At 41.6% G+C, this 27,944-nt stretch overlaps 2 protein-coding genes across 4 annotated transcripts; both read left to right on the plus strand.

Moving 5' to 3' along the window:
* The first annotated feature begins 118 nt into the window (after positions 1-118).
* On the plus strand, positions 119-1,821 carry LOC115153292 (D(1C) dopamine receptor-like). The gene has a single exon (XM_029698582.1). The coding sequence runs from the start codon at positions 145-147 to the stop codon at positions 1,405-1,407; it is 1,263 nt and encodes a 420-aa protein (XP_029554442.1). The 5' UTR covers positions 119-144; the 3' UTR covers positions 1,408-1,821.
* Positions 264-27,944, plus strand: LOC115153293 (fibroblast growth factor-binding protein 2-like). Of its 3 annotated transcripts, none has more exons than XM_029698585.1 (2): positions 264-330; positions 26,907-27,944. In XM_029698585.1, exon 2 carries the CDS (start codon positions 27,014-27,016, stop codon positions 27,644-27,646), a length of 633 nt encoding a protein of 210 aa, XP_029554445.1. In that variant the 5' UTR covers positions 264-330; positions 26,907-27,013; the 3' UTR covers positions 27,647-27,944. The 3 variants fall into 3 exon arrangements, with proteins under 3 accessions (XP_029554445.1, XP_029554443.1, XP_029554444.1); XM_029698583.1 differs by lacking the exon at positions 264-330 and adding an exon at positions 19,065-19,106; XM_029698584.1 differs by lacking the exon at positions 264-330 and adding an exon at positions 26,127-26,160.

Genomic DNA, 27,944 nt, shown 5'->3' on the forward strand with positions numbered 1-27,944 from the left:
TGCTATGAGTCATAGCCTGTCACGAGAGAGAATCATCCGACAGTTTGCACCGTTTTTTTTGTAGCCTACTGAGTACTGAGACCAGTTGAATTGCTACGGGTTGGTTAAATCGAAGCGTTTTTACCCAAAGACAGAAACGTGCAAATGGAAAACTATACTGGAAATGAAACGCAAGTTCTGTCGGAAACTTACGCCACAGATGCCGAGACCGGCGTGAATGGCGTGCGGACGCTAATTGGATGCATTTTGTTTGTTCTCATTGTGTCGACACTGCTGGGGAACACGCTCGTGTGCGCCGCAGTCGTTAAATTCAGGCACCTCCGGTCCAAGGTAACCAACTTTTTCGTGATTTCTCTGGCGGTGTCTGACCTCTTCGTTGCCGTCCTTGTGATGCCATGGGAGGCTATATCTGAGGTGACTGGCACCTGGCTGTTTGGTAGATTTTGTGGCATATGGATAGCTTTTGACATAATGTGCTCGACGGCATCAATTCTTAATCTGTGTATCATAAGCGTGGACAGATACTGGGCTATAGCAAGTCCTTTTAGATATGAACGGAAAATGACCCACAGAGTTGCATTTATCATGATTGGAGTGGCGTGGACGCTGTCAATTCTCATATCCTTCATACCTGTCCAACTGAACTGGCACGTGGCCGAGGAGGAGACATCAGCGGGGAACGTTAGCAACCACTCTGAGAACTGCATAGCAAACTTGAACAAGACCTATGCTATTTTCACATCACTGATCAGTTTCTACATCCCAGTTGTCATCATGGTTGCCACCTACACGAGGATTTTCCGTATTGCGCAAACACAGATACGGAGGATATCCTCATTGGAGAGAGCTGGAGAGCAAGCGCAAAATAACCAACACCCAAACGTTTGCGCACACGAAAACGCATTGAAAACTGCTTTTAAAAAGGAAACAAAAGTCTTAAAGACCCTCTCCATTATCATGGGAGTTTTTGTTTTTTGCTGGCTGCCCTTTTTTGTCCTAAACTGCATGGTACCTTTCTATGATCCTCCGTGTGTAAGCGACACCACGTTTACAATTTTCGTTTGGTTTGGTTGGGCCAACTCTTCGTTAAACCCTGTCATTTACGCATTTAACGCGGATTTCAGAAAAGCCTTTACAAGTATTCTAGGCTGCAATAAAATGTGTTCAAGTAATACATTGGAGGCTGTTAATTTCAGCAATGAATTGGTGTCCTATCACCACGACACAACGCTCCAAAAAGACGCACAAGTCTTAATGGCTACACAACATCCAAACGCAATCCCCAATTTGGGAGAGGACACAGCCCCACTGTTCGACAAAGTTTCTCTTATCTCAATCGCATCCCGCAATCACAAGAACATGTTTCTGCCAGCCAATGTCCAATTCCAGTGTGATGAGGAAATGTAATTTACTTCAGCTGGAGCCATGGAGTGCGATGCAATCCTTGGTCAAATCCACGATTAGAATCTTGCACAATTGTAGGCTATGATTTATTCATGAAGTATTGATTTATTTGTTACATTTTGTTGTGAAATCATTCACTTATTTTCTCGTGCGTAATGCCGTGCGTAATGTTATACATTTATACAGTGATTATTTTAAATAGTTGGCATGTCTTGATAAATGGAAGGAAATCACGTTGAAATGTTAGCCTAGTTTTAGTCTTGCTACTACACACATTTCAAATGATTGAGACTAGTTAAATAAAGGTTAAATAAAAAAAAGGTAAATAAAAAGACGCAATTGAACGAATAAGCTATGTTATGTGTATTGCATAACGAGAGGATATCATTACATTTTGTTAGTGTTTTTTTTCTCATGCCAAAATACTTGTTCTAATTCAATGAGGATGGTGTTAGTGTTTCTGTAGCAAAGTAGCTCTCAAACACCATGGGAGTAATCTATTTAAAATCAAATCACATTTTATTTTCACATTTATTAGCAATAATGGTAAAATAATACTTAATGAAAAGGTAACTATTTTGGTATAAGTTGATATGTTTAATCAGATATAGTAGATAATAATGGAACCATAACTTGACATTGTTTTGTGAAAATAGCTGTAGAAATCTTGTAATCTTTTGCCACCTCTTACTCAAGTTAAGTCATCATTTATTTAAAGTGCATTTCACAATGTCTCAACACACTTTACAAAGAACATTTAATTAAAAAAATATATAAAATATACTCAACCATAGTGAATGAATATAGCTAGAAAAATATGTAGAACTGATTATGTTCTTGCCAAAGCTTCAATATAATCATTTGCAACTGTCTTCTGCATAGTCCCTGACAACACCATGTAACCCATGGTAACAGAACCACATCTTCCCCTCTGATAATTGCATCTATTTTTATTTTAGGATTATTATATTCTCCAAAGCTGCTCTGCGGTGTTGGCAGATATAAAATAGTAAAATGAGCCCTGGCCCAAAATCCCAAGGCCCCAAATGTTTTCAAAATCAGCTTTAGAACATGATTAAATATTCAACATCTAAAATATCTCCAATCAAAGGCATTCCCCCCCCTGAATCAAATTTGAATAAATGGGAATGGTGTCTAAGATTTAGGGCTATATATTATAGGCATTATGTTATAGGGCTCCCGAGTGCCGCAGCGGTCTAAGGCACTGCATCTCAGTGCAAGAGGTGTCACTACAGTCCCTGTTTCAATTCCAGGCTGTATCCCATCCTGCCATGATTGGGAGTCCCAAAGGGCAGCGCACAATTGGCCCAGCATCGTCTGGGTTTGGCCGGGGTAGGCCTTCATTGTAAATAAGAATTTGTTCTTAACTGACTTTCCAGGTTAAATACAAAATATAGTCTACTATTCCAAAATGAATACATTTCACTTCACATCTGTTAAAAAAATTACTGTCAGAGTCACCAAATTACACCAGTGCTGTAAAATTGGCCATGCAGTTACTCATTCTATGCACTCCTAGTTTGTCCCTTTAGTTAGAATTCCCAACAGCACCTCAGTCAATCACCTGTATGTTTCTTACCAATCAGAGACATTCTCTATCACTTGCTTGTTGTAAGTCCCGCCTCCAGGTAGTGATTTGCGGGGGATAAAGTTTGGGTGTTTGTATAGAATTTTGTAAAATACTTATGTGCACTGTCATTGCTAGGCTCACTGGTTACCTTTTCACTGTGTCATGAACACAGTGCTTTTCAGTTACATTATGCTTATTCGTACAATAGTAATAGCTTTGTTATAGTAGTTACATTCTATGCAGAGTTTGTTGTACTGTACAGCCTGCTCGCTATTGCAGCGGCTTATTAGCCAAGTGTAGCATGTTGAGTCGGTTTGGTGAGCCTCTTACTCTGTCCGCCACTACTTGGTTTAGTGACAGTTTTCTCACCATGCTGTGGTCATGTGTACTCTCGGGCCGCATTATACTTTACAGTCAGAGCATATTGGATCTGTATTATGTAGCAGTAAAGACTGCAGCTTTATCCTGCTATTGTCATTCATATTCATGTGCTTCATTATCATTCAGTTAAGTCAAGGTGTATCTGTATATAGCTTTACCCCTTTTACGTATTATTGTGTACTATAATATGTCCTTTTATTTTCCACCCTTTTAGAACCACTATCTACAGTACATTGATGTCCGTGTGTGTGTGTGGGGGGGGGGGGGGGGTCCTTCCTGTCAATTAAACCCCCTTTCCTGGACATTCTGACTCCTCATTATTCTGGACAGACATTTTGTAGTGGTTATTACTGGCCTAATATCAACACCTAAGTTTTCCCGTATTTGAATGGTCCTTTTGGATCTACAACCAAGCCATATTTTTCAAGTGCCCCTTTCATCTTCAATGGACAAAGGGTTGAAAAACAGAGTAGCAGTCTCTGGACACTGAGAGATGTGACCTGGTGAACCGCATGGCAGGTGTGTGGAGTGGAGTGGACACACAGGTGTGTTTCATACACAAGCCAGCTGCTGTAATGTCATGCTATCATCTCGTGTTATTAGTGATGATATTTCAGCATATTGATATGACATTATCCTCATCACCTCCCCTTCATTTGGTTTTCCAAATGGCTGCAGATATTTAAAGAGACATTTCAAAGACCATAATTATTTGTACAATTTTGAAGTTTAACATTTGAGCTTGAAATCATACATGCAGTGACTAGATTAAAATATAGAATTTTAAATGATAATGTTTTTGTTTGAAATACTATTGAAGAATGTGGGAAATGAACTTTTAGGCAAAAGAGAACCAGCTTCTGATAAATGTCTGCATAAAAGGAAATAAGTTATATTGAAAATACATAGCTCAAACAAGTATACTTGAGCATACACTGTATACCCACACGCATGAGCACAAATAAACGTGTACGCACACACAGACACACACACAGTGCCTTCAGAAAATATTCATACCACTTGACTTATTCCATATTTCTTTTCTCGCCCATCTACACACAGTGCCACATAATGACAAAGTGAAAACGTGCTTTCAAAAATGTTAGAACATTTATTGAAAATGAAGTACAGAAATATCTCAGTAACATAAGTATTCACACCCTTTTGCTATGCCACTCCAAATTCATCCTTAAGATGTCACTACAACTTGATTGGACTCCACCTGTGGCCGATAACATCTTTTGGACATGATTTAGAAAGAAACACACCTGTCTATATATGGTCCCACAATTGTCAGTGCATGTCAGAATAGAAACTATACCATGAAGTCCAAAGAACTGTCCGTTGATCTCTGAGATAGAATTGTGATGAGGCATATATCTAGGGAAGGGTATAAAACAGTTTCTAGAGTGTTTAATGTTTCCAAGAGCACGGTCTCATCATTGGGAAATTGAAAAAATATGGAACCACCCAGACTTTGCCTAGAGATGGCCGTCCGACTAAACTGAGCAACCCGGCAAGAAGCACTTTGATCAGGGAGGAGACCAAGAACCCAATGACCACTCTGACAAAACCAGAGTTCCTTGGCTGAGATGGGAGAACCTGCCAGAAGAACTACAGAACTTCAGCAATCTGAGCTTTATGGGAGAGGGGAAGCCATTCCTGAGAAAACATGCCTGAAGTTTACAAAAAGGCACGTGAAAGACTGATACCATATGGCAAAAGATTCTGTGGTCTGATGAGACAAACATTTTACTATTTGGCCTGAATGCAAAGCGCTATGTCTGGAGAAAACCCGGTACAGCTCATCACCTGTCTAACATCATCCCTACCATGAAGCATGTTGGTGGCAGCGTCATGCTATGGCTATGCTTTTCAGTTTCAGGGAATGGTAAAGATAGAGGGAACAATAAATGGAGCCAAATATAGGCAAATCCTTGATGAGAACCTGTTTCAGAGTGCAAACTACCTTATAGACTGAACGTTATTTATAATAAGGGTTACATGGAGAAAATCGGACCTCTCTGAAATGAAAATGGATGGCCCTCCATTAAGAAAATTATATTTTACCTAAACCCTCCCAGAACGCTTGAAAAAACAAGTGACCCTCCCGTGTACCCAACATAATAATTAAAACAAAGTGAATTTCAGAAAACATGCCTGCTGTTTACCCTCACTTCTTTGGACAGACCAGAGCCTTCAGATATGCCGTTTTAGAAACTGTTCTTTGTTCTGTAAGCATTACATGTAAATGCAGGAATTTTGATAGCGCACAAGGCTGTGGGCCAGAAGATTGTGGGTTCGTAGACCACTGTAGACAAGAGTAAGGGTGAAAATATCTCCTTTATAGTAGAAGCATTGCATGAATCTATCATAGGTCCGAGAATGAATAACACATAATTTTACATATTAGCGGAATATTTTTTGAATACCCTACAAATGACCTAAATTACAGGATAAGAATGGACAGAGAGAGAGGTCTATGTGTTCATCTTGTCATATTTCTCCTATGCCAATTGTGTGTCTTGTTTGCAACAAAACTGTCCCGTTTGCAAATAATTAAATCTGAGATGTCATTAGGAATCTGAGCATGGTACTTTCAAAAGTAAATGTTGTCCTGCTTTGTTGCATTTAGCAAAGGCTCTATGTGTTATTGATCACACTATACATTTTTGTGCGTGTAGATATGGTTGTCCTTGTTCGATAGAGCCATTGGACATCTTTCAGCGGTGTTCCTATCAGCGGATTTGTTGCTAAATGTGACCCGTTTCAGGAACCTAGAGCTGTGTTCAAATACTCATACTAACCACACCCACCGTACTATGTGTGACGTGAATTGAGTATATAGTATGGTCATAGTATGGATATAGTTAGTACGCCAAAAGTTCCCAGATGTCGTACTAAATTTGCCAAAATATGAAGTATACACGCAGAGGATGCTATTTCTGTACTTTTGGGCCCATAATTAATTCTTCAGGAAATAGGCACGGCTTCTCATAGTTTTCAGATTTGAAGAAAATGGCAGAAAATATGCAGCCGAAGTACAACGAGAGCGGATACAAATTCATTGCTTTAACTAATTATGACAAATATTAAGAAAATGTTGAGCTATGTAATAAAGTAATGACTTTTGAAATAAGTTACCTTACACGTTATCTTGGCTGACAATGTTGGCTGACAATTACAAACCACATAGCATATCATTACAGCAGTATGTACCGGTATGTTAGTTAGCTAACATTACCTAACGTTAGTTGGCTACTTATACATCAAACTTGCCAGTATATTAACTATAGGCTATCTAACTAACTACTCAATGTCTGTTGACTTGATTATTCTCGTCATTCTTAGCTTAGCTAAATGGTATGGTCGTTGTGAGTTCTCAATGGACATTCGGGTGCTTTCGTAAATTCGCTCTGACTATCTACTCTGATTTCGTTTGAGTGTACCAGAGCGCAGAATAATGAATTTACAAACACGTAATACCCATTGAATATGGCCAGTGTCAGTAAACGTTGGCAAAAAAGCGTAATTAAATTGTTGCCAGCAGCATAGTTAGTCACCAAAGCTCTGGATAACATAAACTGTCTAACCAGCTCTGCTAGGGCGAGTAAAATGGTTAGAGTGGTCTCATTTGTGTCTGGAAGTAGCTAGCAAGCTAGCCAACGTTAGCTTGGGTGCTTGACTACCGTTGTAAGGTCGGAACGCTCAAACTCAAATCAATCCTACTCCTCGGCCTGAGTGTCCAGTGTGCGCTCCGCGAGTGAAACACTCTTAATTTAAAAACTGCCAATCTAACAACGCTCTGAATTTACTAGAGCACTCCAGATTGAATTTAAGAACACACCCGAAGTCGTAAAATGTCTAACTAGTAATTTGTTATGCTAACTGGCTAGCAAGAGGTTGCATAGCAATAGCATCAACTTCCGGTAGACGGGCGAAGAGCTAGTATGCTCAACTGAAAGTATACTGTTTGTTTACAAAGATCCAAGATGGTTTAGCAGTCAGACATCTTTTGTCCTCATCTTGTCTTGTCTCGTGTTTATATCGTCTGTATATATTTTTATATCTTTTTTCTTCGCATATATTTTTTACAATATTTTTCTTAACCTCAACTTCAACATACTCTCCTGCAATCTGCCTCACCCAATGTGGTATGGATCTGCTATTTTCTTTACTTCACAACTGGAACCCCCAACAGAAGCTAGCCAGCTAACTAGCTACTAGCTAGTAGTCAGCTAGCCACTGCTAGCGGTCATCAGCTACCTTTAGTCTGGACAACTCTCGCCAGTCTGCACAGTGCGAGTCAAACCAGAGCAAATTGGACTTATTTTTCTCCATATCTCCGGATTCCTACCGCAGGCTCTGAACCTTTTCACCTGGATCATCGCAGCTAGACAGCTGCTATCCGAGTGGCCACTCCTGGCTAACGTCTCTGTCCCAAAACAAGAACCAATTAGCCTGGAGCTAGCCTTTGCTAGGCCCATCTCCCGGCTAGCCAAAGTGGTCCATCAGCCACTCTTTGGGCTACAACACCTATTTTGCCAATTGGCCTGGACCACCGCCGACCCATCACGGCTGGAATACCAACGTAATTCGCCCGAGGTTTTTTTTAAAAATGGCTCCTCCATCGCAACATCCCTGAATGCCCATCTGCTAGCTGCAGCCTGCTAGCTGTCTAGAGCATATCGGACTGTTAGCTTAAATCAAATCAAATGTATTTATATAGCCCTTCTTACATCAGCTGATATCTCAAAGTGCTGTACAGAAATCCAGCCTAAAACCCCAAACAGCAAGCAATACAGGTGTAGAAGCACGGTGGCTAGGAAAAAACTCCCTAGAAAGGCCAAAACCATTGATGAAACCTAGAGAGGATCCAGGCTATGAGGGGTGGCCAATCCTCTTCTGGCTATGCTGGGTGGAGATTATAACAGAACATGGCCAAGATGTTCAAATGTTCATAAATGACCAGCATGGTCAAATAATAAAAATCACAGTAGTTGTCGAGGGTGCAACAGGTCAGCCCCTCAGGAGTAATTGTCAGTTGGCTTTTCATAGCCGATAATTGAGAGTATCTCTAGAGAGTCTGTCTCTAGAGAGTTGAAAACAGCAGGTCTGGGACAGGTAGCACGTCCGGTGAACAGGTCAAGGTTCCATAGCCGCAGGCAGAACAGTTGAAACTGGAGCAGCAGCACGGCCAGGTGGACTGTGGACAGCAAGGCATCATCATGTCAGGTAGTCCTGAGGCATGGTCCTAGGGCTCAGGTCCCCCGAGAGAGAGAAAGAAAGAAAGAAAGAGAGAAAGAGAGAATTAGAGAGAGCATACTTAAATTCACACAGGACACTGGAGAAATACTCCAGATATAACAGACTGACCCTAGCCCCCTGACACAAACTACTGCAGCATAAATACTGGAGGCTGAGACAGGAGGGGTCAGGAGACACTGTGGCCTCATCCAATGTTACTCCCGGACAGGGCCAAACAGGCAGGATATAACCCCACCCACTTTGCCAAAGCACAGCCCCCACACCACTAGAGGGATATCTTCAACCACCAACTTACCATCCTGAGACAAGGCCGAGTATAGCCCACAAAGATCTCTGCCACGGCACAACCCAAGGGGGGGGCGCCAACCCAGACAGGAAGACCACGTCAGTGACTCAACCCACTCAAGTGACTCACCCATCCTAGGGACGGCATGGAAGAGCACCAGTAAGCCAGTGACTCGGCCCCTGTGACAGGGTTAGAGGCAGAGAATCCCAGTGGAGAGAGGGGAACCGGCTAGGCAGAGACAGAAAGGGCGGTTCGTTTCTCCAGTGCCTTTCCGTTCACCTTCACACTCCTGGGCCAGACTACACTCAATCATAGGACCTACTGAAGAGATGAGTCTTCAATAAAGACTTAAAGGTTGAGACCGAGTCTGCGTCTCTCACATGGGTAGGCAGACCATTCCATAAAAATTGAGCTCTATAGGAGAAAGCCGTGCCTCCAGCTGTTTGCTTAGAAATTCTAGGGACAATTAGGAGGCATGCGTCTTGTGACCGTACGTGTAGGTATGTACGGCAGGACCAAATCTGAAAAATAGGCAGGAGCAAGCCCATGTAATGCTTTGTAGGTTAGCAGTAAAACCTTGAAATCAGCCCTTGCCTTAAGAGACCCATCGGACAAATTCTTTGGCCACTATACCTATTTTGCCAATTGGCCTGGACCCTTTTACCACACGGAGCCCTGCTGATCCATGACGACTGGTCTGCCGATGTAACAGTACGAGGGGGCTGCAACTGACTTCTTCCATTGTGACGTCCCTGTAAGGCCCTTCTGCTAGCTTGCTAGCCCCGGCCTGCTAGCTGCCTGAATCGCCGTGTCTCCCCGGCCCGCCAAGCCACTCACTGGAACCCTATGATCACCTAGCTATGCATGCCTCTCCCTAATGTCAATATGCCTTGACCATCACTGTTTTGGTTGGTAATTATTGCCTTATGTCACTGTAGAGCCTCCCATACATGCGGTGACCTCACCTGGTTTAAATGATGTTTCTAGAGACAATATTTCTCTCATCGTCACTCAATGCATAGGTTTACCTCAACTGTATTCACATCCTACCATACCTTTGTCTGTACATTATGCCTTGAATCTATTCTCCCATGCCCAGAAACCTGCTCCTTTTACTCTCTGTTCCGAACATACTAGACAACCAGTTCTTATAGCCTTTAGCCGTACCCTTATCCTACTCCTCCTCTTTTCCTCTGGGGATGTAGAGGTTAATCCAGACCCTGCAGTGCCTAGCTCCACTCCCATTCCCCAAGCACTCTCATTTGTTGACTTCTGTAACTGTAAAAGCCTTGGTTTCTTGCATGTTAACATTAGAAGCCTCCTCCCTAAGTTTGTTTTATTCACTGCCTTAGCACACTCTGCCAACCCGGATGTTCTAGCCGTGTCTGAATCCTGGCTTAGGAAGACCACCAAAACCCCTGAAATTTCCATCCCTAACTATAACATTTTCCGACAAGATAGAACTGCCAAAGGGGGCGGAGTTGCAATCTACTGCAGAGATAGCCTGCAGAGTTATGTCTTACTATCCAGGTCTGTGCCCAAACAATTTGAGCTTCTACTTTTAAAAATCCACCTTTCCAGAAACAAGTCTCTCACCGTTGCCGCTTGCTATAGACCACCTTCTGCCCCTAGCTGTGCCCTGGACACCATATGTGAATTGATTGCCCCCCATCTATTTTCAGAGCTTGTGCTGTTAGGTGACCTAAACTGGGACATGCTTAAAACCCCGGCCATCCTACAATCTAAGCTTGATGCCCTCAATCTCACACAAATTATTAATGAACCCACCAGGTACAACCTCAAATCCGTAAACACGAGCACCTTCATAGATATCATCCTAACCAACCTGCCCTCCAAATGCACCTCTGCTGTCTTCAACCAGGATCTCAGCGATCACTGCCTCATTGCCTGCATCCGTAACGGGTCTGCGGTCAAACAACCACCCCTCATCACTGACAACTGCTCCTTAAAACACTTCAGCTAGTAAGCCTTTCTAATAGACCTGGCCCGGGTATCCTGGAAGGATATTGACCTCATTCCGTCAGTAGAGGATGCCTGGTTATTCTTTAAAAGTGCTTTCCTCTCCATCTTAAATAAGCATGCCCCATTCAACAAATTTAGAACCAGGAACAGATATAGTCCTTGGTTCAGTCCAGACCTGACTGCCCTTGACCAGCACAATAACATCCTGTGGCGTACTGCACTAGCATCGAATAGCCCCCGTGATATGCAACTTTTCAGGGAAGTTAGGAACCAATATACACAGGCAGTTAGGAAAGCAAAGGCTAGCTTTTAAAATAGAAATTTGCATCCTGCAGCACAAACTCCAAAAAGTTCTGGGACACTGTAAAGTCCATGGAGAATGAGAGCACCTCCTCCCAGGCTATGAAACACTGTCACCACCGATAAATCTGCGATAATTGAGAATTTCAATAAGTATTTTTCTGCGGCTGGCCATGCTTTCCACCTGGCTACCCCTACCCCGGTCAACAGCCCTGCGCCCCCCACAGCAACTTGCCCAAGCCTCCCCCATTTCTCCTTCCGCCAGGCTAGACAATCTGGACCCTCTCTTTCTAAAATGATCCGCAGAAATTGTTGCGACCCCTATTACTAACCTGTTCAACCTCTCTTTCGTATCGTCTGAGATCCCTAAAGATTGGAAAGCTGCCGCGGTCATCCCCCTCTTCAACCATTTCGAATCCCACCATACCTTCTTCGCTATGCAATCTGGTTTCCGAGCTGGTCATGGGTGCACCTCAGCCACGCTCAAGGTCCTAAACGATATCATAACCGCCATCGATAAGTGACAATACTGTCCAGCTGTATTCAATGACCTGGCCAAGGCTTTCAACTCTGTCAATCCCCATATTCTTATCGGCAGATTCAACAGCCTTGGTTTCTCAAATGACTGCCTCGCCTGGTTCACCAACTACTTCTCAGACAGAGTTCAGTGTGTCAAATCGGAGGGCCTGTTGTCCGGACCTCTGGCAGTCTCTATGGGGTTGCCACAGGGTTCAATCTGTTGACTCTTTTCTCTTTATACATCAATGATGTCGCTCTTGCTAATGGTGATTCTCTGATCCACCTCTACACAGACGACACCATTCTGTAGACTTCTGGCCCTTCTTTGGACACTGTGTTAACTAACCTCCAGACGAGCTTCAATGCCATACAACTCTCCTTCCGTGGCCTCCAACTGCTCTTAAATGCAAGTAAAACTAAATGCATGCTTTTCAACTGATTGCTGCCCACACCTGCCCGCCCGTCCAGCATCACTTCTCTGAACGGTTCTGACTTAGAGTATGTGGATAACTACAAATACCTAGGTCTCTGGTTAGACTGTAAACTCTCCTTCCAGTCTCACATTAAACATCTCCAATCCAAAATTAAATCTAGAATCGGCTTCCTATTTCGCAACAAGGCATCCTTCACTCATGCTGCCAAACATACCCTTGTAAAACTGACTATCCTACCGATCCTTGACTTTGGCGATGTCATTTACAAAATAGCCTCCAACACTCTACTCAGGAAATTGGATGCAGTCTATCACAGTGCCATCCGTTTTGTCACCAAAGCCCCATATACTACACACCACTGCGACCTGTATGCTCTCGTTGGCTGGTCCTCGCTTCATATTCGTCGTCAAACCCACTGGCTCCAGGTGATCTATAAGTCTTTGCTAGGTAAAGCCCCGCCTTATCTCAGCTCACTGGTCACCATAGCAGCACCCACCCGTAGCACACACTCCAGCAGGTATATTTCACTGGTCATCCCCAAAGCCAATTCCTCCTTTGGCCGCCTTTTCTTTCAGTTCTCTGCTGCCAATGACTGGAACGAACTGCAAAAATCACTGAAGCTGGAGACTCATATCTCCCTCACTAGCTTTAAGCACCAGCTGTCAGAGCAGCTCACAGATCACTGCACCTGGACATAGCCCATCTGTAAACTACCTCATCCTTATACTGTTATTTATTTGATCTATTTTGCTCCTTTGCACACCAGTATCTCTACTTGCACACTCATCTTCTGCACATTTTTCACTCCAGTTTTTAATTGCTATATTGTAATTATTTAGCCACTATGGCCTATTCATTGCCTTACCTCCCTTATCCTACCTCATTTGCACACACTGTATATATACTTTTTCTATTGTATTATTGACTGTATGTTTGTTATTCCATGTGTAACTCGGTGTTGTTGTTTGTGTCGCACTGCTTTGCTTTATCTTGGCCAAGTCACAGTTGTAAATGAGAACTTGTTCGCAACTAGACTACCTGGTTAAATAAAGGTAAAATAAAAAATACTAAAATTAACTAATAGTATATAGTATATACTCATTAAGTATGTAGTATACAGTATGTTAGTATGGTGTATGGCTTAGGTGTATGTCGTGGGTCACTACACAGGAGAGCTGTTTGAACGTAAACTTTTTTTTTAAATCAAAATGTGTTTTTTGGCAGAAATACCTTCTCAAACATGTGAACTTTCATGTGCCTTAATAACAAACTTGTATGCCATCTGTAATACAAATACAATTGTTAAATTACAAGCATAGTTGGTTTAGCCACAGAAAAAGTATGCAACCTTCCCGCTAGCCATGATTGGTAGAGATAATGGGTGGGCTGGACCTGCTGAGAGATGAGTTTGGATTGGTCTGCCATGTTCCATGGTTCTGTCTATTTGAGCTGGTCAGTATGTCTAGGTAATCCTGTCTAACGTGCCGTTTTTTTAAATGTATCGCGTAGTAAAACTTCATAAGTGTTGCTCTCCACTTTCTGGAGGACCGAGTTTTGAAATCAGTGGAATTCGAGTATGATAGCTAAGGAGACACCTGTCTCCGGATTACATCTTCATTCTAAGGACAACCATGGCATCCGACAGGAGACGCATCCATCCATGATGTATATTGGTAAGATAGTCTAGCTAGCTACATTTTCAGATATTACACGTTTCTAATTTTCACAGGAGTTTTATTTCAAGTTAAAGTGTACTGTTAGCTAACATTTCGTGAATGATCTTACTATTCTTATCTCAGAGCCATTTGCTTGACTAGTTATAGCGCCTAATGTTAGCTAACTAATATTGAACCTGGTTGGTTAGCTACCTGCAGATTCATGCAGGGAAGTAACGTCACGGTCCCGTCTGGTCCAGTGTGGCTCAGTTGGTAGAGCATGGTGTTTGCAACGCCAGGGTTGTGGGTTCGACTCCCACGGGGGACCAGTACGTTAAAAAAAATAAAAAAATGTATGAAATGTATTCACTACTGTAAGTCGCTCTGGATAAGAGTGTCTGCTAAATGACTAAAATGTAAATGTAAATGAGTTGGGATTATGGTTCCACTATGCAAGGATCCATTTCAATAGAATGTCATTGCAACAACTGTTGATAGACATACTAGCTGGTAAATTCGCTCTGGCTATCTACTCTGATTTCAGAACACGGGTAAGATAGCCTAGCTAGCTACATTTTCAGATATTACACATTTCTATTATTTGACAGTCTTTAAACACTTCGGGTGCATTCATAAATTCAGTCTGGCCATCTACTCTGATTTCAGAGCACTCTCGTCTGAGTGTGCCAGATTTCAGAATAACTGATGAATTTACGAATGCTCATCACCTGTTGAATATGGCCGGTGTCAGTAAACGTCAGCAAAAAAACGTAATTAAATTGTTGCCAGCAGCACAACTACAGTCATCAAAGCTCTGGAAAACATGAAAACAGCCTAACCAGCTCTGCTAGGGTGAGTAAAATGGTCAGAGTGGGGTGTTCTCTCATTTGTGCCTGGAAGTAGCTAGCAAGCTAACCAATGTTAGCCAGTTAGCTTGGGTGCTTGACTGCCGTTGTGAGGTCAGACATTTTGGATCAACCCTAGTCATCAGCCAGAGTGTGCAATGTGTGCTCTGAACACTTCGAGAGCGAAATGCTCTGAATTTACAAACGGACAAATCTGACAGCACAGTTGCAGTCACCAATGCTCTGGATAACATAACAGCTTAACCAGCTCTGCTAGGGCGAGTAATGTTCAGTGAGCTGTTCTCTCATTTGTGTCTGGAAGTAACTAGCAAGTTAGCTTCGGTGCTTGACTGCTGTTGTTAGCACAGAACGCCCCGATCAACTCTTAAAGAGACGGGTGGGGCTAAAGCTTAAGAGAGTGTGAATGATGCTGAATGGGTGTTGACAAAGAAGTGCTCTCCGGTAGTAGTACCAAAACATTCAAAGGCCATTTTCTCAAAAGTAAGTTTATACGTTTATCAACTTTCAAAGCAGAATTACTTTCCCATTGTTCCTCAACTGTAGTGTGTGATATACCATTTTGTAGCTCTGTCTCTACTTTTATCCAATGTAAAAAACACAATTTCAAATTTTGCTACACAAGATGGATTTGAGCAGGTCGGTCACAAATATACAAGCTGACACATTTTATCCAGTCTCTGAAAGACTACAACTCATGTGGGGCGGTGCTTTGTGCTCTGGCCCTGTCCCTTCGCTAAGGCAGGCTTTTTTTTGAAAGGGAGGCGGACACTAACAACATAATCCTTTGAGCAAAACTGAAACAACTGACCAGACCGCAATGGCTTCAAGTGATTCCTCTCATCAACACAATATTGATGATGGAGCATTTTTTTGGCTACATGGTGATATTCAACCATGCATGTTTCAACCGGAATATATCTAGGAAGATTCAAAACAAAGAGTTGCATTTAGTGGCTAGCTAATTAAGCACCAAGAGGACATAATACAAATACAGTGGCTAGCTAATTAAGATATTTTCCCTGCAAGCCACTTAGCTAGCTAACATTAATTTATTTACTGAAATCCATATTGTGTATTGCTGGCTAACATACTACTGTTTTATAGTAGTGGGAAATCTAATTATTTTTCTGTTTGCTAACTTAGGTAGCTGGCTAACAGATTTCACAACATTAAGTGTGTGCCATCAGGCCTCGACTCTACTACCACATATCTACAACACAAAATACATGTGTACATGTGTTTATAGTGCGTCGGCCGGGTTTGGCCGGTGTATGCCATCATTGTAAATAAGAATTTGTTCTTAACTGACTTGTCTAGTTAAATAAAGGTTACATTTAAATAAATAAAAAAACTGATTGAGAAAATGCCAAGAGTGTGCAAAGCTGTCGTCAAGGCAAAGGGTGGCTACTTTGAAGAAATTAAAAAATAAAATATATTTAGATTTGTTTAACACTTTTTTGGTTACTACATGATTCCATATGTGTTATTTCATATTTTTGATGTCTTCACTATTATTCTACAATGTAGAAAATAGTAAAAGTAAAGAAAAACCCTTGAATGAGTAGGTATGGCAACTTTTGACTGATACTGTACATATGTTAACGTGGGCTATTTTTTAACACTTTTCTGGGAGGCTTAATTGTTTTTCATGCTTTACTGGGAAGCTTAGCAGAGGTAGATATCCTCTGGTTATTTTAATTAGTGCAGGGTGAGCTGCACAGAGTGCACTTCCTACTAGGGCACACCACCTCAGTGCTAACAGTATTACTCTGGTTCATATGCATATGATTACTGCATACAATAGCTGTAGGATCAGCAGAGACATTCAGGGCAGTAAGAGGGACATAAATTAGGTTACTTACATTGTGTCTTACAATGCCCCTAGGATAATGTACATTTGCTGAAGCACTATGACAACTCAGCGATACAATGGTAGGGATTAAATGAGCTGGACTTGTTAAATTATTATCTCAACTCAGCCTTATAATGCTGTGAAAGGATCCAGGAATTCAAATTATTTGGGTGGATCCCATCCTCCTTATGATACAATATTTATTTCCAGAAGGTATCAAAAGTGTCATTAAATGTTACACCCACAGAGCTGCAAAAGTCTCGTAGCCAGTTATGGAGGGCTAAAAGTCTGCTGAACTGTTCAATGCCATGATTTAGGGAGGGCAGAGGCCAGATATTATGGGGCGTTTGTTGGTGTCGAGTAAAGACCCAATCAGTTCTTTTAAATCCATCTTCAGCTTTTCTGAGCTGCCCTTCGTAATGTCCTTTGACCACACATGAACCATGACAGTATCAGCCCCTGGTGACTGACTCACAGCCTCGGGAAGCAACCTGTGGATATCCTGATCTTTTGCCCCAGGAAAACACAAAGTCTTTGCCCCAGGTAGAGATATACAGTTGAAGTCGGAAGTTTACATACACCTTAGCCAAATACATTTAAACTCAGTTTTTCACAATTCCTGACATTTAATCTTAGTAAAAATTCCCTGTTTTAGATCAGTTAGGATGACCACTATTTTAAGAATGTGAAATGTCAGGATAATAGTAGAGTGATTTATTTAAGCTTTTCTTTCTTTCATCACATTCCCATTGGGGCAGAAGTTTACATACACTCAATTAGTATTTGGTAGCATTGCCTTTAAATTGTTTCACTTGGGTCAAACGTTTTGGGTAGCCTTTCACAAGCTTCCCACAGTAAGTTGGGTGAATTTTGACAAATTCCTCCTGATAGAGCTGGTGTAACTGAGTCAGGTTTGTAGGCCTCCTTGCTCGCACACACTTTTCCAGTTCTGCCCACAAATGTTCTATAGGATTGAGGTCAGGGCTTTGTGATGGCCACTCCAATACCCTGGCGTTGTTGTCCTTAAGCTATTTTTCCACAACTTTGGAAGTATGCTTGGGGTCATTGTCCATTTGGAAAGCCAATTTGCGACCAAGCTTTAACTTCCTGACTGATGTCTTGAGATGTTGCTTCAATATATCCACATAATTTTCCATCCTCATGATGCCATCTATTTTGTGAAGTGCACCAGTCACTCCTGCAGCAAAGCACCCCCACAACATGATGCTGCCACCCCAGTGCTTCACGGTTGGGATGGTGTTCTTCGGCTTGCAAGCCTCACACTTTTCCTCCAAACATAACGATGGTTATTATGGCCAAACAGTTCTATTTTTGTTTCATAACACCAGAGGACATTTCTCCAAAAAGTACGATCTTTGTCCCCATGTGCAGTTGCAAACCGTAGTCTGGCTTTTTTATGGCGGTTTTGGAGCAGTGGCTTCTTCCTTGCTGAGTGGCCTTTCAGGTTATGTCGATGTTACAGATACAGGTATCCTGTGTATATATCCTGTATGTGTATTTCTTTTCTCTCCTTCTCCTCCTCACAGGTGACAATCATCACTCCCCAATCAGTCATCAATCAGTCCCCAATCAGAAGACACCTGTTCCTTTTCCCTCAACTAATCACAGCCCCTTTCCCTTGGTTTAAAAACCCAGTCCGTTGTTTTCTCTCCAGATAAATCTTTGCATTCATTCTCTCAATCCCTCTCTCTGTGTCCCCAGCTCTATCTATCTCTATATCTTTGTATGGATCTCTTTTGTTTTGCAACTACATATCACATTTGTCCGGTTACCCTGTGAGTATTATTTTTATTGTTTGACTGTTTGTTTGGTGGGAAAAAGGGGGTACCAAGACAAGTCGCCCATAGGCATACATTACCCGTAGGAATACTTTGTCTAAGTACCCTAGTTAGAACTGAGCGGACCACCCACTGTATTTTTGGTTAGTTAGCTAGCTGTTCTTGAAGTAGGCTAGTCTAGCTTAGGGGTGTTTTGGATTATTGTTTCTTTGCTTGGGTCCAGCCTTGCCCCTTTTCTCACACCCCTTTACCGTGTGTTTAAAATAAACCCTGAGTGTTTGACGGTAGATTTCAGTTGTCTGTGGTTTTTGTTCTCACTGTTACTTGTCACAATTCTAATTTGCATGATTTATGTTACGGGTCTCGTTTCCATCCCCCCTAGACTGCCGGGCCAAAGGGATTCGTAACAGTCGATATAGGACTTGTTTTACTGTGGATATAGATACTTTTGTACCGGTTTCCTCCAGCATCTTCACAAGGTCCTTTGCTGTTGTTCTGGGATTCATTTGCACTTTTCGCACCAATGTCCGTTCATCTCTAGGAGACAGACCACATCTCCTTCCTGAGCGGTATGACGGCTGCATGGTTCCATGGTGTTTATACTTGCGTACTATTGTTTGTACAGATGAACGTGGTACCTTCAGGGATTTGGAAATTGCTCCCAAGGATGAACCAGACTTGTGGAGGTCTACAATTCTTTTTCTGAGGTCTTGGCTGATTTCTTTAGATTTTCCCATGATGTCAATCGAAGACGCACTGAGTTTGAAGGTAGGCCTTGAAATGCATCCACAGGTACACCTCCAATTGACTCCAAATGATGTCAATTAGCCTATGAGAAGCTTCTAAAGCCATGACATCATTTTATGATATTTTCCAGGCTGTTTAAAGGCACAGTCATCTTAGTGTATGTAAACTTCTGACCCACTGGAATTGTGATACAGTGAAATAATCTGTCTGTAAACAATTGTCGGAAAAATTACTTGTGTCATGCACGAAGTAGATGTCCTAACTGACTTGCCAAAACTATAGTTTGTTAACAAGAAATGTGTGGAGTTGTTGAAAAACGAGTTTTAATGACTCCAACCTAAGTGTATGTAAACTACCAACTTCAACTGTATGTGTTTACTGAATATAAGCAAGTGATGTCTGCTGAATAATCAAGTTGATGGTGCCGTCCTATAGCCCCGGCACCTACATAATGCTGAGTGACTCACTTATTCATGGCTTTGGATCAAAATAAATAAGTACTAACATTCTTTCTGATAGTCTTTAATAAAGAAATGTTTTGGTTATCCTTACCTGAATGCCATGTATTATAGTCTCTAAATGGAAAAATATTACCACCATCTCTTGCGCATGTCATTTTCCAGATTTGCCCCAACAAAAAATGGCCGTTAGATGTTAATTTAGAATCCTCCAATCCTCTAAATGTAATTATTGGTGTAGAGCCATATAGTTGGGAAAGGATTTGATGCCAATTTTCCGTTCCTCCTGAAAGCACTAACAGTCAAATGCATTCTCTCCGTCGCCCACACGCACTTAAATGCTTTATTATCCAAAAGTTTAAAAGGCTGACAGTTTATTTTATGCATTCATGAATTAAATTGCTTTAGCTGACATGTTGCGGTTCATCTGATGAAGGTGCACATGGGCCTGTTTATATAAAGAATATGAATTCGGAGGGCAGAAATGATTAAATATTAAAGCATTAGACCTCCTACTAAAGGCGTCAGTCATACAAAAGTTATACTTAAATCCAAACTGGTTTTGCAGCACTCGCTCACCATCTTCAACCATCAGTGAGTCGATGGCTTGAATAGTCTCACTGGCAGAGTTCCTCTGTCCAGTGTCTTGTTCTTTTTCCCATCTAATCATTTATTTTTATTGGCCAGTTTGAGATATGGCTTTTTCTTTGCAACTCTGCCTAGAAGGCCAGCATCCTGGAGTCACCTCTTCACTGTTGACGTTTAGACTGGTGTTTGTGTGGGTAACATTTAATCAAGCTGCCAGTTGAGCATCTGCTTCTCAAACTAGATACTCTAATGTACTTGTCCTCTTGCTCAGTTGTGTACCGGGGCCTCCCACTCCTCTTTCTATTCTGGTTAGAGCCAGTTTCCGCTGTTCTGTGAAGGGAGTAGTACACAGCATTGTACGAGATTTTCTGTTTCTTTGCAATTTCTCGCATGGAATAGCCTTCATTTCTTAGAACAAGAGTAGACTGAGTTTCAGAAGAAAGGTATTTGTTTCTGGCGATTTTTGAGCCTGTAATTGAACCCACAAATGCTGATGCTCCAGATACTCAACTAGTCTAAAGAAGGCCAGTTGTATTGCTTCTTTAATCAGAACAACATTTTTCAGTTGTACTAACATATTTGCAAAAGGGTTTTCTAATGATCAATTAAAATGAGAAACTTGGATTAGCTAACACAACGTGCCATTGGAACACAGGAGTGATGGTAATAGGCCTCTGTACGCCTATGTAGATATCCCATAAATAAATCTGCCATTTTCAGCTACAATGGTCATTAACTATGTCTACACTATATTTCTGATCAATTTGATGTTATTTTAATGGACAAAAAAAGTTTTTCTTTCAAAAACAAGGACATTTCTAAGTGACCCAAAATATTGAACGGTAGTTTATATAATATGTTTTACAGAGCCTTTCCATAAGTCCACTCAAATTTCTTCAACTGTCTTCTGACTGGGATTAGAGCGATGTTGATGCTGTGATGCCAGCAGATTCCAGACTGTATTTGCCGATCGTCTACAACCATCAGTGAGTCGATGGCTTGAACAGTCTCGCTGGAAATTGTAATGAAAAGCACTATACAAAGTAAACGTATTATTTGTTATGGTCTGACATGTCTGCAGAAATATAGTAATTTTGTAATGTGTATTGTTTGGTAAATTGTTTTGTAAATATGAATTCACATTTGTGGTGCCACTAAATAAACAATGAATTATTAAAATCAATATTGTCAATATACAAAAAAAATTATAATGGAGGAAGGTTGGACGGAGTTAAAAAATGAACCCCGAAAGGTTCTTCATGGAACCATTTATAAGGGGTTCTTCGAATAACCTTTTTCAAGGGTTCTTCGAAGATCTTAAAGGGGTTCCCCCACAGTTTAAATTTGAAGAACGCCTAAAGGATACTCCAGGAACCTTTGCTTTTTAGAGTGTAGAAATAAATGTCAGTTGGCTTTTCATAGCCGAGCATTGAGGTCATGACAGCAAGTTCGTGAGAGAGAAAATATCTAAACACACAGTAACGCATGTCAATGAGTTCCGAGATCTGATCTGTTATCCAACGATTAGTTTAATAGCCCGGCAACTGTGTGAAAATCACCCCCAACGAGCAATAGCCTACCCGCAATGTAAAAGTGGACCCCACACATACAATTGTCTGTAAGTTCCCTCAGTTGAGTAGTGAATTTCCAGCCCATATTCAACCACAAAGACCAGGGAGGTTTTCCATTGCCTCGCAAAGAAGGGCATCTATTGATAGATGGGTAAAAAAAATAAGACACTGAACATTTCTTTAAGCATGGTGAAGTTATTAATTACGCTTTGGATGGTGTATCAATACACTCAGTCACTACAAAGATATTGGTGTACTTCCTAACTCTGTTGCCAGAGAGGAAGGACACCACTGAGGGATTTCTCAATGAGGCCAATGGTGACTTTAAAACAGTTACAGAGTTTAAAGGTTGTGATTGGAGAAAACTGAGGATGGATCAACAAGATTGTAGTTACTCCACAATACTAACCTAAATGACAGACTGAAAAGAAGGAAGTCTGTACAAAATAAAAATATTCCAAGACATGCATCCTGTTTGCTATAAGGCACCAAAGTAAAAAATGGGGCAAAGAAATGCACTTTTTGCCCTGAATACAAAGCATTACATTTTTGGCCAGTCCAACACATTACTGAGTACCACTCTTCAAATTTTCAAGCACGGTGCTGGCTGCATCATGTTATGAATATGCTTGTCATCAGCAAGGACAAGGGAGTTATTTTTGGGGGATAAAAATAAAAAAAACGAATGAAGCTGAGCACAAGCAAAATCCTAAAAGAGAACCTGGGTCAGTCTGCTTTCCTACAGACACTGGGAGACAAATTCACCTTTCAGCAGGACAATAACCTAAAATTCAAGGCCAAATATGCACTGGAGTTGCTTACTAAGATGACATTGAATGTTCCTTAGTGGCCTAGTTATAGTTTTGACTTAAATCGTCATGAAAATCTATGGCAAAACTAAAAAATAACAGCAACCCTACAGTGAAGCATGTTTGTGGCAGAATCATGCTGTGCGGATGTTTTTCAGAGGCAGGGACTGAGATACTAGTCAGGATCGAGGGAAAGATGTACGGAGCAAAGTAGAGAGATCCTTGATGAAAACCTGCTCCAGAGCGCTCAGGACCTCAGACTGGGTAGAAGGTTCATCTTCCAACAGGACAACGACCCTAAGCGCACAGCCAAGACAACGCATGAGTGGCTTGGGGAAAAGTCTCTGAATGTCCTTGAGTGGCCCAGCTAGATCTCAGATTTGAACCTGATCGAACATCTCTGGAGAGACCTGAAAATAGCTGTGCAGCAACGCTCCCCATCCATCCTGACAGAGCATGAGAGGATTTGCAGTGAAGAATGGGGGGAAACTCCCAAAATACAGGTGTGCCAAGCTTGTAGTGTCATACCCAGGAAGACTTGAGTCTGTAACCTGTTTTTGCTTTGTCATTATGGGGTATTGTGTGTGTGTGTATATTGATGAGGGGGAAAAAACGATTTAATCCATTTTAGAATATAGCTGTAACATAACAAAGTGTGGAAAAAGTCAAGGGGTTTGAATACTTTCCGAATGCACTGTACACATTGCTTGACACACGCTGTGCTCACTTCAACAGGAAGGTAGTCCTTCTTGTGCCAAATGTTGTCATCAAACTTTGTCATCAATGTATGGCATTCTCTGAATTTATGGTGCTTTCAAGACAACTGGGAGCTCAAGAAAGAGGCCAGAGTTCTCATCTTGGAATTCCGAGTTAGATGACCGTTCAAAACTTGTGTTTTCTAGGCGGAGCAAATTTTTTTCAGAGTTCCCAGTTGTCTTGAACTCACTGAAGTCTGATATTTCCCAGTTCCGAGTTTCCAGTTGTTTTGAACGCGGCAGAAGTCATGCTGGATTGACAGCATGTCCAATGTATTCAACCTTTTCGGCCCATGGTGTTGCATGTGAATGTTTAACCTTTTAAGCTTGGAAAATAGACCCTTAAACCCAGACTTGGACCACACACCCTCTCCACTGAATAGCAGGCTATTGATTGGTTTGCAATTGCTTGCAGTTAGCCACTGATTCCTTCCAAACCGCAAATTGTTGAATTTGCGATTTATAACTTGTGTAATTTTTTTATGTCCAATAACTGATGAGCACTGATACATTTTATTTTCATATGACAAGGATTTGCAAGTAGATATTTGACTTCATTCATGATGATGACTGCTTGTCTAGCTTGCTAGCTAAGATTTTGAAAGTATGTTGACATGATCAGTCCAATCAAAGCTGTGGTAGATATAGCGTGATTTGACGTAATTTTATCTGTGGTCAATGACTTCAGCCTCTTGGATGGGCACTTCTAATGTAAATCTATGGCAGCGCCCAAGGGGCTTGAATTGTCTCTCTCCCTATAGATTTAGAGGTGATGTAGTGTCCCCATGAGTAACAGAACACTGAGCCAATCATGGCTCAACTAGAGAACATTACCAACCCCTACACTCTGTATTTTCTGCTGGCTGCCCCACCACCACAGAAAGCACTGAGCTAGGCTGAAACACCTGCATTTTGGAGCTGCCTTCTCAAGAAAGCAAAAAAGAGACCATGTTTTTATGCGGCTTTATTAACTCAATGATTTGGGCACAATTTTAAATGTTTTATTGACGGGTCGCCACTGATAATAACCTTGAGAACCTGGAGTAATGGTATAAAAATCCAATCCAGGGTGAGTATTGTTAACCTACAGTTTGTCGAGTGTCCTGCATGATCTTATAGTGTTTGTCTTGCTAGTGAGAAAGACAAATTGGTACTTACTTAGAATCAAGTGGGTCCAGTTCTCAAAGTTACACAATAGCAAAACAGAATGAACCATCAAAATGAAAAGATTTAGATTTTGTATCAATCAGACTTTATGGCACAGTAAACAGACAATTCATCATACTGAATTGAAAATACATTACTTGAGGGACATACAGTATCTTCTGCAGTTTCCAAGATGAGATCTTTATGATGACTCTAGTTCCGTGTACTGTTCAAGCCAAAGTTTCTCTAATCTTCATTTTTTCCAAGTTTTTGGGCCTGAGATTAAATAAATGTCCCAGGGCTGTATGCTCACAGTAGGGTGAGAAGTTCTTTTTGATTGCTGAATGTGAATTTTGCTGGGTCAGAAAAGGACAATTGTGTAGTAGTCTATGTCCTCGTTCTGGTGTATTTTTAATAGTTCTATACAAACCCACCAAAAAAGATAATAAAGGAGGAGTAGATCGAAGTTTTAAGTCCAACAACATGCACTCCTCTGTCAGTGTTCTTTGACCTTAGTTAGAAAATAAACTGTTTTCCTTCACCCATGTATTGTTTTGCAGAGCACTCAGGTGGACAGTATCTGATAGACCAGATGAACCCCATGCTCATAACATTGTATATGGCCAAAAGTACTCAGAGGACGCACGATAGCCAGTCTTACAAGGGCATCAATTCATGAGAGAAGTGAGGAAAAACTGTGAAAATAGAAAAGTTTACAAATGGTTGCTCTCATTTGCTAACCCCACCCCCATCTTACACACACACACACACACACACACACACACACACACAGCTCAAAAATAAGAAAAAGAACACTGTCTCATGCTCAGTCAAATCAAAGTTTATTTGTCACATGCGCTGAATACAACAGTGAAATGCTTACTTACAGGCTCTAACCAACAGTGCAAAAAAGGTATTAGGTGAACAGTGGGTAAGTAAAAATATTAAAACAACAGTAAAAAGACATACAGTAGCGAGGCTATAAAAGTAGTGAGGCTACATACAGACACCATACAGAGTGACATGATAGCAATGCCAGGCCATCAGTCAATATGTCTGTGTTCCTCCTTATGCAAAGAAATTAAGCACTAATTACCAGGTGTTGCCCTCAGCACAAGTTTCCATCGCAATCTTCATTGTATTTACATACACTATGCTAACTTTTCTGCAAAGCAAGGTGCTTCTCCTTCGCTTCACAATTAGATTCCCCTGTCACTATGGTCTGAGGGGTGAGGACAGGGGCAGCGCTACGCGCCTCAATCAGTGTCTAATCACAGTCAATGGTATCTTAAATGCAGTCAGCTAGCAGCACATTGATTGCGAACAATTTAACGGGGATTGGTCTTCTCAAACCTCCTGCCTCGTCAAGGACTCTTAGTATCACCAGCAGAGTGAAGCTTAAAGAAAGGACAGAAAAAAGCAAATAGAATCACATTTCTAGAGAACATTGTCTTCTTAGCTGTGAAGAGTGGGTGTGTTGGGTATGGGGGTGTGTGAGGCAACACTTCATGACCCAAACCCCACCTACCACCTCACCTCCCCCACACAGTCTTTAGGCTGGGGGTCGCGGGGAGTATTGTTAGGAAGGGCACTGCTTAAGGGAGGTCTGGGTAGACCTCCCTTAAAGCCCTTACCCCTCCCCTCTCTACCCCTCCCCATTCTCCTTTATTCTTCTATAAGCCCCTTTTATGCAAGTGTCCCAGGCCCCCGCATTCGCAAATAGTAGCAGACACTACGGTCCCAACATGGTAAGTGCGACATTTACATAGATACCAAATAATGGAACTGGATATCATTTGATTGGTACATTTGTTTTTGCAACCAGGTGTACTGTATGTATGCGTATCTTTTCCCTGTTATTTATAAGTGAAGTAAGGAAATTCAGCGAAGGCTTGGGGCTGTTTGTTTTGGTGTATGTCTTTGTTATGTACCACTATTTTTGAACAATCCAATATGGTTTCCTTCACATGGCAGGATGCACTCCGAGTAAGGATGTTCAGATTAGTCCCGTGTAAAAAGCATGAGTGGATTCATACTCAGATGTTTGTGAGGTGATTTTTAGACAGATTAGTCCCATGTACCAGGTAGTGCTGCAGTTGTGGCTGCCCCCCTAAAATAGCTGCCTTGGCAGTATTTCCATCTCTCCCTTTTTCTTGATTCGCTCCGTAGAGGATTCGCTTGGCATGAGCTCTATGTTAGTGTTTAAGCGTAGAGAGGAAGCATTCCTCTCGTATTGATTTAATGTGATGTGACAAAATAAAAATAAATTATTACGATTAATTTAGAAATAGGTTCACTGAAAACAAACATCATACACATTCTAAATGTGCTGTACAATTGGTACACAACATGCAATGAATTATGCTTTTTTTTCTAAGCAGGGAATATAAAATGTAAAACTTCTCATGTGTTTTTATGAAAAGAAGGGAAATGGGGCATATTTAATTCATTTATGTTTCACTTTGTTTTCCCTCTCCATTTTCACTCCCTGTAGGTCTTTTGATCTCGGTGCATCCAGTTTTGATTCCCTTCGGGCGTCTTACTGGTGTTTGGCTGCACTTGAATAAAGAACCCTTCAAGTAGCACTAATCACCACCAGACATGAGGTTCCTGTGGCCCCTGTTCTTCCTCCTGTGCCTTCGTGTCCTACCCAGCACCGAGGCCAAACGCCAGAGCTCCAAAGACAAGACGTCGCAGCTTCCACCACCACTGGCAGGCAAGATGCCCAAGAACTCTGTAACAAGCTCAGGAGGGTTCAGAACAAAGGTTGGCCATAACTGTACTTGGGATACATCTGGTGAGGGCGTGGTGAATCTGCTGGTCAGCTGTAACTCCGGGGAGCAGACCTACTGGTGCCACTACACTGGGCAGCCAGACTTGTGCCAAGCCTACAGTGACAGGAAGGCACAGGTCAGGCACTGGAAACAACTGGTGGGCAAGTTGAAGAAGAGGAGCAATGCGTGCAAAGGGGAGAAAGTGCTGAAGACCCCCACCTGCAAGGCCCCCATGGACTCCCACATGAAGCTCAAAGAGAAGGGGAACCGTGGAGGAGAGAAGGATCCATTGCCCCTGGTTCCTGAAATGGTAGAGAAGGAGGATAAGAAAGAGGATAGGACTCTGTTGGAGGAGAGGAATTGGGATGGAGAGATAAACGACATGGAGCCAGTGGAGAATTACTGTGCTGAGGGATGGCATTCTGTCTGTTCTTTCTTTGTAAGGTTTTTTGAAGGTTAAAGTCTTTAAGTTTTTCTAAGGTTAAAAAAAGGACAAAGCTATTGAACTCAGTTGGGAAAAACTCCACCTCTATATCCAGGCTTACTTCTTTGCTACGTAAACAAAAATGGTTTGTCTAAAGCGATATAGAGACGAAATATAGGCATCATAGAAATGTTTTGGGTTGTGTATTTTATTGGGAAACTAATATTTGCTATTGTTCATTTGTAGTCACTAGACTTGTTTCAGATTTCTATTTTTGAACTTTAACACAGCATGCTAAATTATACCTGTGAATAAACATACCGTACTATATAAA

The sequence above is a fragment of the Salmo trutta genome, chromosome 18 (genome assembly GCF_901001165.1).
Source record: "Salmo trutta chromosome 18, fSalTru1.1, whole genome shotgun sequence".
Classification (NCBI taxonomy): domain Eukaryota; kingdom Metazoa; phylum Chordata; class Actinopteri; order Salmoniformes; family Salmonidae; genus Salmo; species Salmo trutta.